The sequence below is a fragment of the Aethalodelphis obliquidens genome, unplaced genomic scaffold (assembly GCF_003676395.1).
Source record: "Aethalodelphis obliquidens isolate GAN/ISIS:26980383/991018 unplaced genomic scaffold, ASM367639v1 scaffold18, whole genome shotgun sequence".
In the NCBI taxonomy this organism is placed as follows: Eukaryota; Metazoa; Chordata; class Mammalia; order Artiodactyla; family Delphinidae; genus Aethalodelphis; species Aethalodelphis obliquidens.
Genome location: NW_020837962.1, coordinates 3,701,042 through 3,713,863, shown reverse-complemented (window position 1 = coordinate 3,713,863; position 12,822 = coordinate 3,701,042). Strand labels below are relative to the sequence as shown.

At 45.6% G+C, this 12,822-nt stretch overlaps 1 protein-coding gene across 4 annotated transcripts in view; it reads left to right on the top strand.

Moving 5' to 3' along the window:
• Positions 1 to 209: 209 nt before the first annotated feature.
• The window catches only part of SNX29 (sorting nexin 29), a 545,670-nt gene continuing 533,057 nt past the window's right edge, over positions 210 to 12,822 (top strand). For 3 of the 4 annotated variants that reach the window (XM_027117362.1, XM_027117360.1, XM_027117363.1), the window contains exon 1: positions 210 to 301. In XM_027117362.1, coding sequence (XP_026973163.1) covers positions 295 to 301 — 7 coding nt within the window. In that variant the 5' untranslated portion in view covers positions 210 to 294. Of the gene's footprint in view, positions 302 to 337; positions 442 to 12,822 lie in introns of those variants that run through there. The other variant, XM_027117361.1, reaches the window with a different exon arrangement.

Here is a 12,822-nt window from a genome sequence, read left to right as displayed (position 1 = left end):
GGGAGGCGTCCCGTCCGGTCCCCGCCTTGCGGATCGCGAGGCGTCGCTGCGGGGGTCTCCGGTCTGCCTCGAGCGCCCAGCAGCCTCGGCTCGTGTAGCATCGCCCCAACTCTGCCGCCCGGCACGGGTGTTTACGTTCCGGGTCGGGGGCGGGGCCGCGCCGGCTGGGCTGTACTTCCGGGGCGGGGCGGCAGGCAGGGCGGGGCGCGCCGTCTCCTGGCCTGTCTGGAGGGCGGCAGCGGCAGTGGCGGCAGTGGCGGCGGCACGGCAGGCACCGGCCCGGGGAGCGGCACCATGAGCGGTGAGTGGAGGCCTGGCCGCTGTCACCCGCCCAAGCCGCCCCGGCTCCCGCCGCACCAGCTGCACACTCCGGCCCCCGAGTCCCCGCGTCCCGCTCGCTCGCGGACCCCGTCCCATCGCTCCCAGTTTCCTGACCCCCATGTACGCCCAGTTCCTGGCTTCTGGTCACCTGCACTTTTCTGGCGTCCCCGGTCCAGGCACTCCTAGTCCCTTGACTCCTGTCCATCACTTACAACCAGCTCCTGGACACCTGTCCCCCAGATCCCCCAGTCCCTCCCAATCCTCCGACCCCCCAGTCCAGTTACCGACCCCCAGTTCTCAGACCTCCTGTGTCTCAGTCCCTCCTAACTCCTAGACTCCCTGAGTCCCAGTTCCAGTTACTGATCCCCCTGCTCCCCAGTCATTCCCACTACCCAGGCCCTTGGTCCCAGTCACTCCGATCTACACACAGGCAAAGAGTGTCTCATTCTTAGTTTGCTGCCCCCTGAGCCTTGTGTCCCCCGCTAGCTCTCGGTTTCAGAGGACGCTTGGTTCTCCTCATTTTCCCTCTCTGGTTCTGCTTCTTGTATTTTGGTTATTTTTTCATACTCCAGCTCCTTCCATTTCTTTTCCTAGCTCATTTGAGGTCTCCCTAGTCCTGCCCGGCAGCCCTTCCCCTCTTGTCCAATGCTGAGCTCATTTGGGGACCTCTGCCCTTCCCAGTCTGACCCTGTCCCTCCCACTGGGGAGTGGGGTGGTTTTGGTGGGAGGCTTGAGTTATGTGTGGACAGCTTGCCTTCAGTGTTTCTGAAGTTTAGTCCCTAGACTTGGATGCGTGTTCTCAGCCCTTTCCACTCATGAGGTCCGTTGGTGTTTTGGTGCTAAGTCATTCCTGGGTGTAGTATGTAGAGATGGGAGTGACTCAGGGAAGCCTCGCAGCTGCCCTGACTGGGATCTGGATTTACTTAGGAAGACCCGCCTACCCTCCTTCTGCCTGTTTTCCCCTCACCATGGAATAGCCTCTACAGAATCCTTGCAACCAGCCCAGCTGGCCCTGGCCTTGGACTCAGGCATTTCTGGAGGTTGAGGCAGGGCAAGGTGAAGGCCATGTGTCTCTCTTCATCTTTAACTTCTAAGTTAACTCTGTGGATCACTTTCCGTAACTTAGGTGCCTTTTGTTTTGCTATTCATGAGCAAGATTTGTGAAATTGGTGGTCCTGATGCGGGAGCTGGGGAGGGGGGTTTTCCTGGGAGATGGTCCAGCTTCTGTTGTCAGATGATTTTTGGCCGCACTAGAGTTTCTGGTCCTTGAACATTAGTGATACCACAACAAAGATGCAATGAACTCGTTTCCACCCAGGAGGTAATACAGCCTGGAATAAGTGCAGACCTTGGGGGCAGACAGTTTGGGTTCAGATACTTGCTCTTCCACATAAACCTGTGTGATTTAGAGCAAGTTGCTCTGCCGTTCTGAAGTCTCAGCAAAATGAGGATAAATAATAGTACCTGTATCCTAGGCTTGTTGCAATGACTAACGTTACTCACGTAAAGCGATTGGTACTGTGCTCCTTACATGGTATGTAGTCAGGACTTGAGAGCTGCTATTGTTGTTTCTGTAAGGACCCCTGTGGGGTTTAGGTGGGGTTGTTTTCTGGCCCAGCTCTGGGACAAGGGCTGGGGTAAGAACGTCCTGAGAAACTCTTCTTTTTAATGTGACCATGGAGTCTGCCTTGAGCTCACAGTTCTGGACCATTCTCTCTACTGTCTTCATTGGGAGCAAGTGAAATTGACAAGCCAAGGGAGACGGACCAATGTATACTTTAAGGAGCAACTTAATATCAAAACTAAGGAAGTTTTAAAATTCAGTTAAAAAACTCATTAGGTCTAAGGTTAAACAAATTACAGAAGGAAACCAACACATGGCTCTTTTAGGAAAAACCATGAAGGATGAAAGACTTCTTTTGGAAAGATTGTAATTGAGGGAGAAAAAGTGGTTGCTGAGGATTGGAAGGGGAAGTCCAAGGTATTTTCCATCTATGGGATTAATAATTGGCACATAAAATAATGTGGCATGGAAATATTTACTCTCTTTTGCTTTTTTTTTTTTTAAAGAGAATTTCAAGCAAAAAAGAAAAGTGGAGAGAATAGTTTAATGAACAATTACCAACTCATGACACTTCACCCATATACCTGTCTACTTCCTACCTCTCTCCCCAGTTTATTTTGAAGCAAATCCTAGACACCCAGAAAATCCTATCATTTCTTCTTCTTTTTTTTTTGGCTGCGTTGGGTCTTCGTTGCTGTGCGCGGGCTGTAGTTGCGGTGAGCAGGCTTTAGTTGCGGTGAGCGGGGGCTACTTTTCGTTGCGGTTTGCGGGCTTCTCGTTGCGGTGGCTTCTCTTGTGGAGCATGGGCTCTAGGCCCTCAGGCTTCAGTAGTTGCAGCACATGGGCTCAGTAGTTGCAGCACGCAGACTTCAGTAGTTGTGCGTGGGGTCAGTAGTTGTGGTGCACGGGTTCTAGGGCACAGGGGCTTCAGTAGTTGTGGCGCACGGGCTCAGTAGTTGTGGCTTGCGGGCCCTAGAGCTCAGGCTCAGTACTTGTGGTGCATGGGCTTAGTTGCTCTGCAGCATGTGGAATCTCCCCAGACCAGGGATTGAACCCATGTCCCCTGCATTGGCAGGCGGATTCTTAACCACTGTGCCACCAGGGAAGTCCTATATCATTTCATCTGTAAAGTTTTTAAAAAATATTTCTCTCTGAGATATAGGGACTCCTTTTTAAAAAAGCATAACTCAATTCCATTATACGTATAGGAAATGAGCAGTAATTCATTAATATCAGATATTCAATGTTAAATTTCCATGATTGCCTTATAATTTTATTTGATAGTGTATTTTTTTTTTGGCCACGCTGCGTGGCTTGCAGGATCTTAGTTCCCCGACCAGGGATTGGACCCAGGCCCTGGCAGTGAAAGCGCTGAGTCCTAACAACTGGACTGCCAGGGAATTCCCTATAGTGTATTTTTAAAAGTCAGGGTCTAAATATGGTTTAAACAATGCAAGTTGGTTTGTCTTTTAATTTTTTTAGGTCTCTTTCTCTCTTTTTAAGGTTTTTTTTTTAATGTTTAACATATTTACAGAATTGTACAAACATCACCATAATAAATTTTAGAACATTTTCATTACTCCAAAAAAAGAAACTTCATACCCATTAATAGCTGTTCTTCATTTTCTGTTCCTTCAGCCCCAGGCAACTACTAATCTACTTTCTCTCTCTATGGATTTGCCTATTCCGGATATTTCATATAAATCAAATCATACAATATGTGACCTTTTGTGTCTCTTTTCACTAAGTATCATGTTTTTAAGATTCATCATGTTGTAACATATCTGTACTTCATTCCTTTTTGTGACTGAATAATATTCTGTTGTATGGACATTCCACATTTTGTTTATCCATTCATCATTTGACAGACATTGACTTGCTTCCACTTTTTGGCTATCATGAATAATGCTGCTGTGAACATTCATGTACAAGTTTTTGTGTGGATAATATGTTTTCATTTCTCTTGGATAGATATCTAAGAGCAGAATTGCTGAGTGTGTTTGAAGAACTGTCAGACTGTTTTCCAAAGCAGCTGCATCATTTTGCATTCCTGCATCATTTACAGTACTGTAAAAAGGTTCTGGTTTCTTCCCGTCCTCACCAATAGTCTTTTTGATAATAACCATTCTAGTGAGTGTAAAGTGGTATCTCTTTGTGGCTTTGATTTGCATTTCCCTAATGAGTAATAATATTGAGCATTTTTTCATGTGCTTGTTGGCCATCTGTATATTTTATCTGGAGAAATGTCTGTTCAGTTTCTTTGTCCATTTTTTTTTTAAATTGGGTTGTTTTTATTGTTGAGCTGTAAGAATGCTATATAATTTCTGGCTACAAGTCCCTTATCAGATATCTTTACAAAAAAGTTTCTCCTGTTCTGTGGGTTGTTTTTCACTTTCTTGATGGTATCCTTTGAAGCACAAAGTCTTTTTTTAAACTATGGGTTCCCCTTTCATCTCCCTCGTTTTTTTTGCCCCCTTGCCATTTTTTTTTGAAGGAAACAGTTTATCCTGTTAGGTTTCTTTGTGGGATTTTGCTGATGGAATCCTTTTGGTGTACTTTGACATGTTTCTCAGTTTCTCGCGTAGCCTATAAATTGGCAATTAGAGTCTGTTGTGTCTTGCAGCTGAAAATATTAGAGTGGAGGCAGAGGTAAGATGGGTACAAGGCCAAATACATTAAGTGCAAATAACCAGGAAGTGGAATGGTTAGGTAATGCATGCACAAGATAAATGGGCATCATGGGGCCAGGAACAACTAAGATGACCGTTAATAGGGGAGTGGACAAATATATGCGGTATGGTCACATGATGGAAAACCTCAAAGACGTTAAAAGGAATAAATTAGATTTATACACATCACTGTGGCTATATCTCAACATTCATGTTCTCTAAAAATAAGCAAGGTACAGAATTATATTTAAAATATATACCTGATGCACATCAAAACATGCACATAAAACAATGTTTATGGATTCACGTATGTGTGTAGAAGTAAACAAATTGCTAGGAGGATGGATACCTGCCGGATGCGGTGGTTGTGTCAGTGTGATAGTGTGATGATTTACTTGTTTCTCTTTAAAGAATCTAGTAGGTGGGAATACTTGATGATCAGCCTCTACTAGATAAGGAATTCTGATTTTCAGATAATGCTTTTGCTCTTACTGGGGAAAATAGGACTTGTAGAGTCAGAAAGTCATTATGATTCTCAGGCACTGTCTTTGGTAAGACTTTACAGTTGAAGCTACTTGATGCTCATTTCCATCAATAATTACTCTGTCACGAATCCTTCTCAAGTTAGAAAGACCCTGAAACCCCCATTTCAAGGCCTGGGGAAAGCCAGACCCAGAGAGGTCAAATAATGAGTGAAGCAGACAAGCTGTAAGGGCCTGAAACACCAGAGTTGGGGGCTTAGTGGGTAATTTACTGCTGTGTCTTGTCTGATGTTTAGGTTCATTTTGGCAGCTTTTTTCTTATTCTTCTGGAATGTTGAAGGTCATGATTTTTTCTTTGGCATTGACTGCGTCATCTCCAGCAGTGGCTTGTATTTGGAGTAAAGGATCAGCTGATGGTGGAGGGGGAGATAAATTAGGAGTTTGGGAATAACATATACACTAATATATATAAAACAGGTAAACAACAAGGACCTACTGCATAGCACAGAGAAGTATATTCAATATCTTATAATAACCTATAATGGAAAAGAATCTGAAAAGGAATATATATATATATATATATATATATATATATGCCAAATCACTTTGCTGTACACCTGAAACACAACGCCGTAAATTAACTATCCTTCAATTTAGAAAATGGTTAAAAAAGAATCAGCTGAAATGAGTGAACGGAAAAAAGAATAGCTGTGGTCATTCAAAGCAGAAAAAGTGATGATATCACCATTTTCTCCCCCAATGAAGGCACTGGGCTGATCTGTTACGGCAGATTGTAAGAAGAAACTGTTCCACTGTCAGCAAACATTTGACTGCCCGCCTCTCTTGTGAGCCAGTGGCAGTGGACTCAGTCCCACAGATCTCCACTCTCCCACTTCCCGGTTGCATGGCTCTGCCCGGGTGACCAACAGGAAGTCAGATGCTCAGAGGTCTTGAATTTTGGAACTAAATTCTCTAAATTCTGGCAATGTGAACATAATCCCAGATAAAGCACCTCCCGTCCTGCTACCGTCTTGCCTGCACACAGGCCATGCACTCTCAACGGGGTGATATCACCCCTGTGGGGGAGAAACATCTATTCTTGTGTCTGAAGCACAGATATGCATGATGTATGATATATCTGTGGTATTAAAATTTCATGGCGGGGGTGATTAAGGAAAAAATGTCTAAAAAGCATCCTGACGGAGAATGAGAAAAAGCTGGAGAAATGTTGACATAGGCTGAAGTAATTTTATCACTATCATGTAAATTCACATTTTGCTTTTACCCTTAACATTTCTGGATAAAACTTTATCATATTGCTACATGGTCTTCATATTGGTCACTTTTATGGACTTCATAATCCATCAGTAATCCATCATTACACATATGGCATAACTTTTAAATTACTGACTTTACTTGTGGAAACTTATCCCCCCCCTTTTTTTCCTTTTTGTTCCTATTATACATAATGATGCAGTGAACATTTTTGTTCAAGGTAGTTTTTCTTCCTTTTGATGATGTCTTTGGGATGATTTCCCTGAAGTAGTGTTAACATGAAGGTGTTGATGGTTCTTGATTGCTCTTTCCGCCAAAGCAATTGCACCTGTTTAAAACGCTACCAGTGAGGGGCTTCCCTGGTGGCACAGTCGTTAAGAACCCGCCTGCCAATACAGGGGACACGGGTTTGATCCCTGGTCCGGGAAGATCCCACATGCCGCGGAGCAACTAAGCCCGTGCACCGCAGCTACTGAGCCTGCATGCCACAGCTACTGAAGCCCGCGTGCCTAGAGCCCATGCTCCGCAACAAGAGAAGCCACTGTATTGAGAAGCCTGCGCACTGCAGTGAAGAGTAGCCCCTGCTTGCCGCAACTAGAGAAAGCCCTCGCGCGCGAAGCAATGAAGACCCAACACAAAAAATGCTGCCAGTGAGAGTGAGGCACTGGTAGCAGCAGAGCCTGGCCAGAAATTCAGGGTTCAACATTCAGCAGTCATTTGTTGGATGACAGTTGGGTGCATCTTCTTAGCAGAGGGCTGTACTGTCAGTGTTTGTTGAAGGGAATTGAAAGAATGTACCCAAAATGTTAGAGTAATGGGTACGTTAACCAGGACTCTTCCTCCCACACACCCGGCCGTGCCACGCAGCCTGTGGGACCTTAGTTTCCCGACCAGGGATCAAACCCGGGCCCCAGCAGTGAAAGCACCGAGTCCTAACGACTGGATCGCCAGGGAATTCCCCAGGACTCTTTTTTCAATTACATGTGGTGGAAGCTGATTCCAGCACAATAGGAGTTTAAAGCATCTTGTGCTGGAAAGGTCTAGGGATAGCCTGGCTTCAGCCTCAGCTGGTGCTTAGAGAGTCATCAGGACCACCTTTCTGTCTGGCTCGCAACTCTCAATACTTTCCTCTCTGTTGGCTTCACCCTCAGGCAGCCTCCCCTCCATGGAGGCAAGACGGCCACTAGCAGCTCTTGGGTCACATCCTACAATGTAGCAACACCCAAGTGGGCAGGCCTTTTCCAGTTGCTCCGGCAGAAGTCCTGGGGCTGACTCATAGTGGTCTGGCTGGCCTTGCGGCCATCCTGGAACCAACCCATCACCGTGGCTCTGGCTGCCTATGCCTGGATCATATGCCCAGTCCAGAGCCCAAGGGTGGCGTCTGTCCCACTTGTTGTCTGGATGGAGGATGAACTGAAGGGGGAGGGTGGCGTCTGTCTCACTTGTTGTCTGGATGGAGGATGAACTGAAGGGGGAGGGAGGGCTCTTGTCATTTGGTGGGGGAGGTGGTCAAGGAAGACCTTGCAGGGAAGGTGATGTCTCAGCAGAGACCCAAGGGAGGCGAGGGTGACTCCTGAGCAGCTGGACAGGTGAGGATGCCTTTTGCTGAGGTGGGAAAGGCTGTGGGAGGAGCAGCCTGAGGCCTCCAGGGGGAGTGAGGACCCTTTCCCAGCCCTGACTTCTGCTCACCCATCCAGAAGCCCTCAGAGGCCTGTGCTCCCCGGCTTCCCACGACGGGGGAAACTTGCCCACTGGCACCCCGTTTCTCCTTGCCTGTGACTGCATAGTTTGGAATCTGCTCTTTCCTCCTCCACCTTAAAAAAAAAAAAAAAAGCAAAACCCCCAAATGACATTAAAGACTATTGTGAAAACAATATACCTATAACTATACCTTTCTAACATATTAAATATTCAGATTTTTAGGTATTCCACTTCTATGTTCAAAGCATATGCATTTTACCTAATTGCATTGAGTCTACATTTGAATTAGTGTTTTCACTTATTATAGCATTTACCCATGTTCCTTCTCTTCACAATTATTTAAAAATGCTACGTAACGTTCCACTAAATTGACATGCTGCAGTTATTTAACCTTTCTCTCATTGTAGGAAAAGAAAGTAAATTCCGTTTATGATGTTCTAGGATGGAGTTGGCAAGCGTTTTCTGTAAAGGGCCAGATAGTAAATATTTTCTGCTTTGTGGACCATGCAACCTCCATCCCAACTACTCATCCCTGTTGTATAAAAGCAGCACTCACTTTCACTTCCATTTTCTGATGAGGGAATTAAGAGTCGGAGAAGTTCAACAACTTGCTCTGGTTCTGTTTTGTAAATAAGTTCATTTGTATAATTTTGTTTTTAGATTCCACATATAAGTGATAACATATGATATTTGTCTTTCTCTGTCTGATTTATTTCACTTAGTATGATAATCTCTAAATTTATCCATGTTGCTGCAAATGCCAATATTTCAATCTTCTTTATGGCTGAGTTGTATTCCATTGTGTATATGTGCCACATCTTCTTTATTCATTCATCTGTCGATGGACATTTAGGCTGCTTGCATGTCTTGGCTATTGTAAATAGTGCTACTGTGAACATGGGGTGCATGTATCTTTTCGGATTAGAGTTTTCTCCAAATATGTGCCTAGGAGTGGGCTTGCTGGATCATATGGCAACTCCATTTTTAGTTTTTTAGGGACCCTCCATACTGTTCTCCATAGTGGCTGTATCAATTTACATTCCCACTGACAGTGCAAGAGGGTTCCTTTTTCTTCACACCCTCTCCAGCATTTGTTATTTGTAGACTTTTTGATGATGGCCATTCTGACCGTTGTGTTTCCCCGGAGCTTTGCCAGCAATGAGGAATTTCAGTTTAAATGTTTCTTGGTGAACTTAGTAGTTATACAGTGGTAACATGTGGTGGTTGATTTGGTAAGCTTATAATTTCCATTTCTCCAACCATGAGGGAAGATACACTTTCTCTTCAAAGTATTTGCACACTGCAGTTATTCTTTTTATTTTCTGCAGCAAGGATTGGGAAACTGGGCTGGCCACCTGTTTTGTAAATAAAGCTTTATTGGAACCCAGCCACACCCATTCTTGCTGTTGTCTCTGGCTGCTTTTGCACTCTGATTGAGTAGCTGTGACAGGGACCATCTGGCTTGAAAAGCCAAAAGTATTTACCATTTTGCTCTTTACAGAAAATATTTGCCGACCTCTGCTCTAGAGGGAATTCTTTGCCCATTTATGAGTCCACTGTTGACCCAGTCTTTGTTTTTATGCATCACAAGTCCACTTGGGTGGCCCGAGCCCATCTGCCTCCAAGCAGAGTCTGCCTCTTTCCATTGTGTGGTGAAGGAAAGTCTGTCCTTTTGTCCTCCTCCAGCTGTGCCACTTTACCCCACAATGCTGGGACCCAGTGCCCTGACTTTGGGGGTGAATGATTGTCCATTTTATCTGTTCATGTGCTAATGCAGACAAAACTAGTGCTTCACTCATGCAATATGCATTGCATGCACGAGGGCATTCTGGTCCTCTCCATTTAAAGCAGCCGCTTGAGGGACTACAGAACCGAACCCCGGAGTCTTGATCCAACAGTTGTCGAGTTCCTTCTGTGAGGAGGGGAACCAGAAACACAAATCATCTGAGACAATGCTCCACATGCTTACAGGGCTCCATAGAAATGCCACGTTAATTGCAGTTTTGCAGGGTGCATTGAACAAATCATATAATATCATTGAATGTATCATGTGTTTGTTATATAATGTCAGTAAGTCATTTGTTGAGTTCCAGATGTTATGGCCCCTGTGTAGATAATTCGGTGCAGGAGGAGATGGGAACAAAAGGGCCTTTGGCCAGAGCTGGGAACAGCCATTGTGGAAGGGGTGGCCCTCACAGAGGGCCTGGCTGCTCTCGTGAAGGAAGAGCTGTGCTGGACAGGGCAGCAGAGAAATGAACTGGAGGCTGGAGCGGCACGTGGGAGCAAGGCACGGCTTTTATTAAACTTGGGGGAGGTATTATGACATCCCCGTATGCTGTAGGGATTGCATAGATGATAAGAAAGAATTGACGATGTGGGAAAAAGAGGGACCGTTGCTGGAGTATGTCCTTGAGCAGGTGAGAGGAGATGGGGTTCAGAGCACAAGTAGAGGTTTAAGTTTTTTAACTTCTCGGAGCCTCAGTTCCATCATCTGTGAAATGGGACAATCAAACTTAAGTTAGGGCAGAATTTCCCAATTGTGGCACTGTTGACATTCGGGCTGGATGATTGTCACGTGGGGCTGTCCTGTACACTGTAGTAGATGCCAGGAGCAGCTCCCTAGTTGTGCCAAAAATGTCTCTAGACATTGCCAAATGCCCTTTTTTTGTGGGGGCGGGGACATGAAATCCTGGTTGAGAATCGCTTCTCGCCACCACTTCTCTGTAAGGCCCTTTTAAGTAAACCTCCTTGAAGTCTCCTTATTTGAGAGTGCCTGCTGTTTCCTGTTAGGTGCCTGAGTGATGCAGAAGTTAAGGACTTACTAGCCTCAAACAGACACTCCCGTCAGTGTAATCAGAAACATGAGAGAGAAGTGAGCTTGGCTTTTCTTCCCTGTGTTTCAGTGGGGGTCTGGGCACTACCTGAAGTCTTGTCCCACCCCTAGGGGACTCTGCTGTGGTGGCTTCTTTGGCTTAGAATGTGTTCTAATCTACCTGTTGCAGTCCTTTCCATAAAGTATTTTCTTATGGAGGTGAATTTCAGATAATGTGAAACCATGTATGCTTTTAATACAATTAGAACAATTAACAACTGTTAAGTTAGAAATTTAACAGTTATAAAAACAATTAACCATTTAAAAGTGAACAGTTCAGTGGCAATTTAGTACATTTGTAATGTGCAACCACCACGTCTATCTAGTTACAAAGCACTCTCGTCACCCCCAGAGGACACCCTGTACCTATTAAGTAGTAGCGTTCTATCTTTATGGGTTTACCTACTCTGTATTCTAGTTCTTCCTGTTTTTTTAAGCGCAGTTCAAGTTCCCGCTTTTTCAGTCAGGCTTCCCTGGCTCCCAGCAGGCCAGCAGTGTGCTGTGGAAGAGGTCAGGCAGATCAGGGTCTCAGCACTGCTTTGCTGCCTGACCTCGGGCAGAATTCCTGGCCTGCAGTGGGCACCCAAAGAACCTTACCATCTTTTTCTTTTCTCCATTATGCCCGCTGAGTGCACTGCAAGGATTGGCCTTCGAGCAGAGAAATGACTTTCCCTCTGCCACTGCATAGAGAGGCAGGGAAATACCGTTGTGTGTGTGTGTGCAGCCTTGCCCAAGTGACCTAACTCCCTCTGTGGATGGGCACCATGATTACCTTGACCTCCTGGGTTGTGACAGGGATTGGAGAAGGGATATATGTAGAGTGCCTTGGGGGCATCTTGCTGGTTTTCCCCTCCCCACATGGCAGAGAAGCTTTTTCACCTTTATACTCCCCCAGGGCAGTGAACACAGAGGCCAGGATTGGATTGCTTTGCCTGTGCTCTGGAGAGAAGGAAGCCTGATGAAAGGACTTGTTAGAGCCAGAGGTATAGGATTGCCCACAGCAACAGCAATAATAGTTAATATGTATAAAGTGTTTGGTGTATACCAGGCACTGTTCTAGGTGCATGGTATCCATTCACTCATTAATAGCTGTAGGAGGGGACTTCCCTGGTGGTGCAGTGGTTAAGAATCCATCTGCCAATGCAGGGGACATGGGTTTGAACCCACATTGTGCGCCACAACTACTGAGCCTGCACTCTAGGGCCCACGAGCCACAACTACTGAAGCCCATGTGCCGGGAGCCCATGCTCCGCAAAAAGAGAAGCCGCCGCAATGAGAAGCCTGCGCGTCGCAACTAGAGAAAGCCCACGCACAGCAACAAATACCCAATGCAGCGAAAAAAGAAAAAAAAAGCTGTAGGAGGTGCAGAGGGGTTAAGTAACTTGTCCTTGGTCACATAGCTGATGATGTAGGATTCAAACCTGCCCTGTCCTACTCTGAATCCCCGCTCTCTCTCCCCAGGAGGTCACTGAAGGCTAGAGATTTGTGGGAAAAAATAGTGTAGGATCTTAAGGATTCTAAACATGAAAGACAACAGCGATGCACCTGAACCAGGTGACTGACTTTCAAACGCAGGTGATTTCTAAGTTAGAGCCTCAGGAGATCACTGCATTTCTCTGACAGGTTTGTGGACCCTGGGTGTATTCCCCGGGGTGCCTTTCTGTTTTCATTTTGATGGTGCTCTATTTTCATTTTGATGGAGCCTGTTCTGTGAATCACTTTGCTGTATACCTGAAACTAACACAATATTGTAAATCAGCTATACTCCAATTAAAAAAAAAAAAAGAAGCCTATTCTGGCTCATCTGGTTGATAGTGTTGACTCAGGGCTATCCTGACAGAAGGGAGGAAGCAGAAAGGCTGGGGTTTCATAGAGAAATCATTCCTGAACTGGCAGTGGGGCTGTCACTGCAGGTTTGTTACAGGGGTTGAGGGTGAG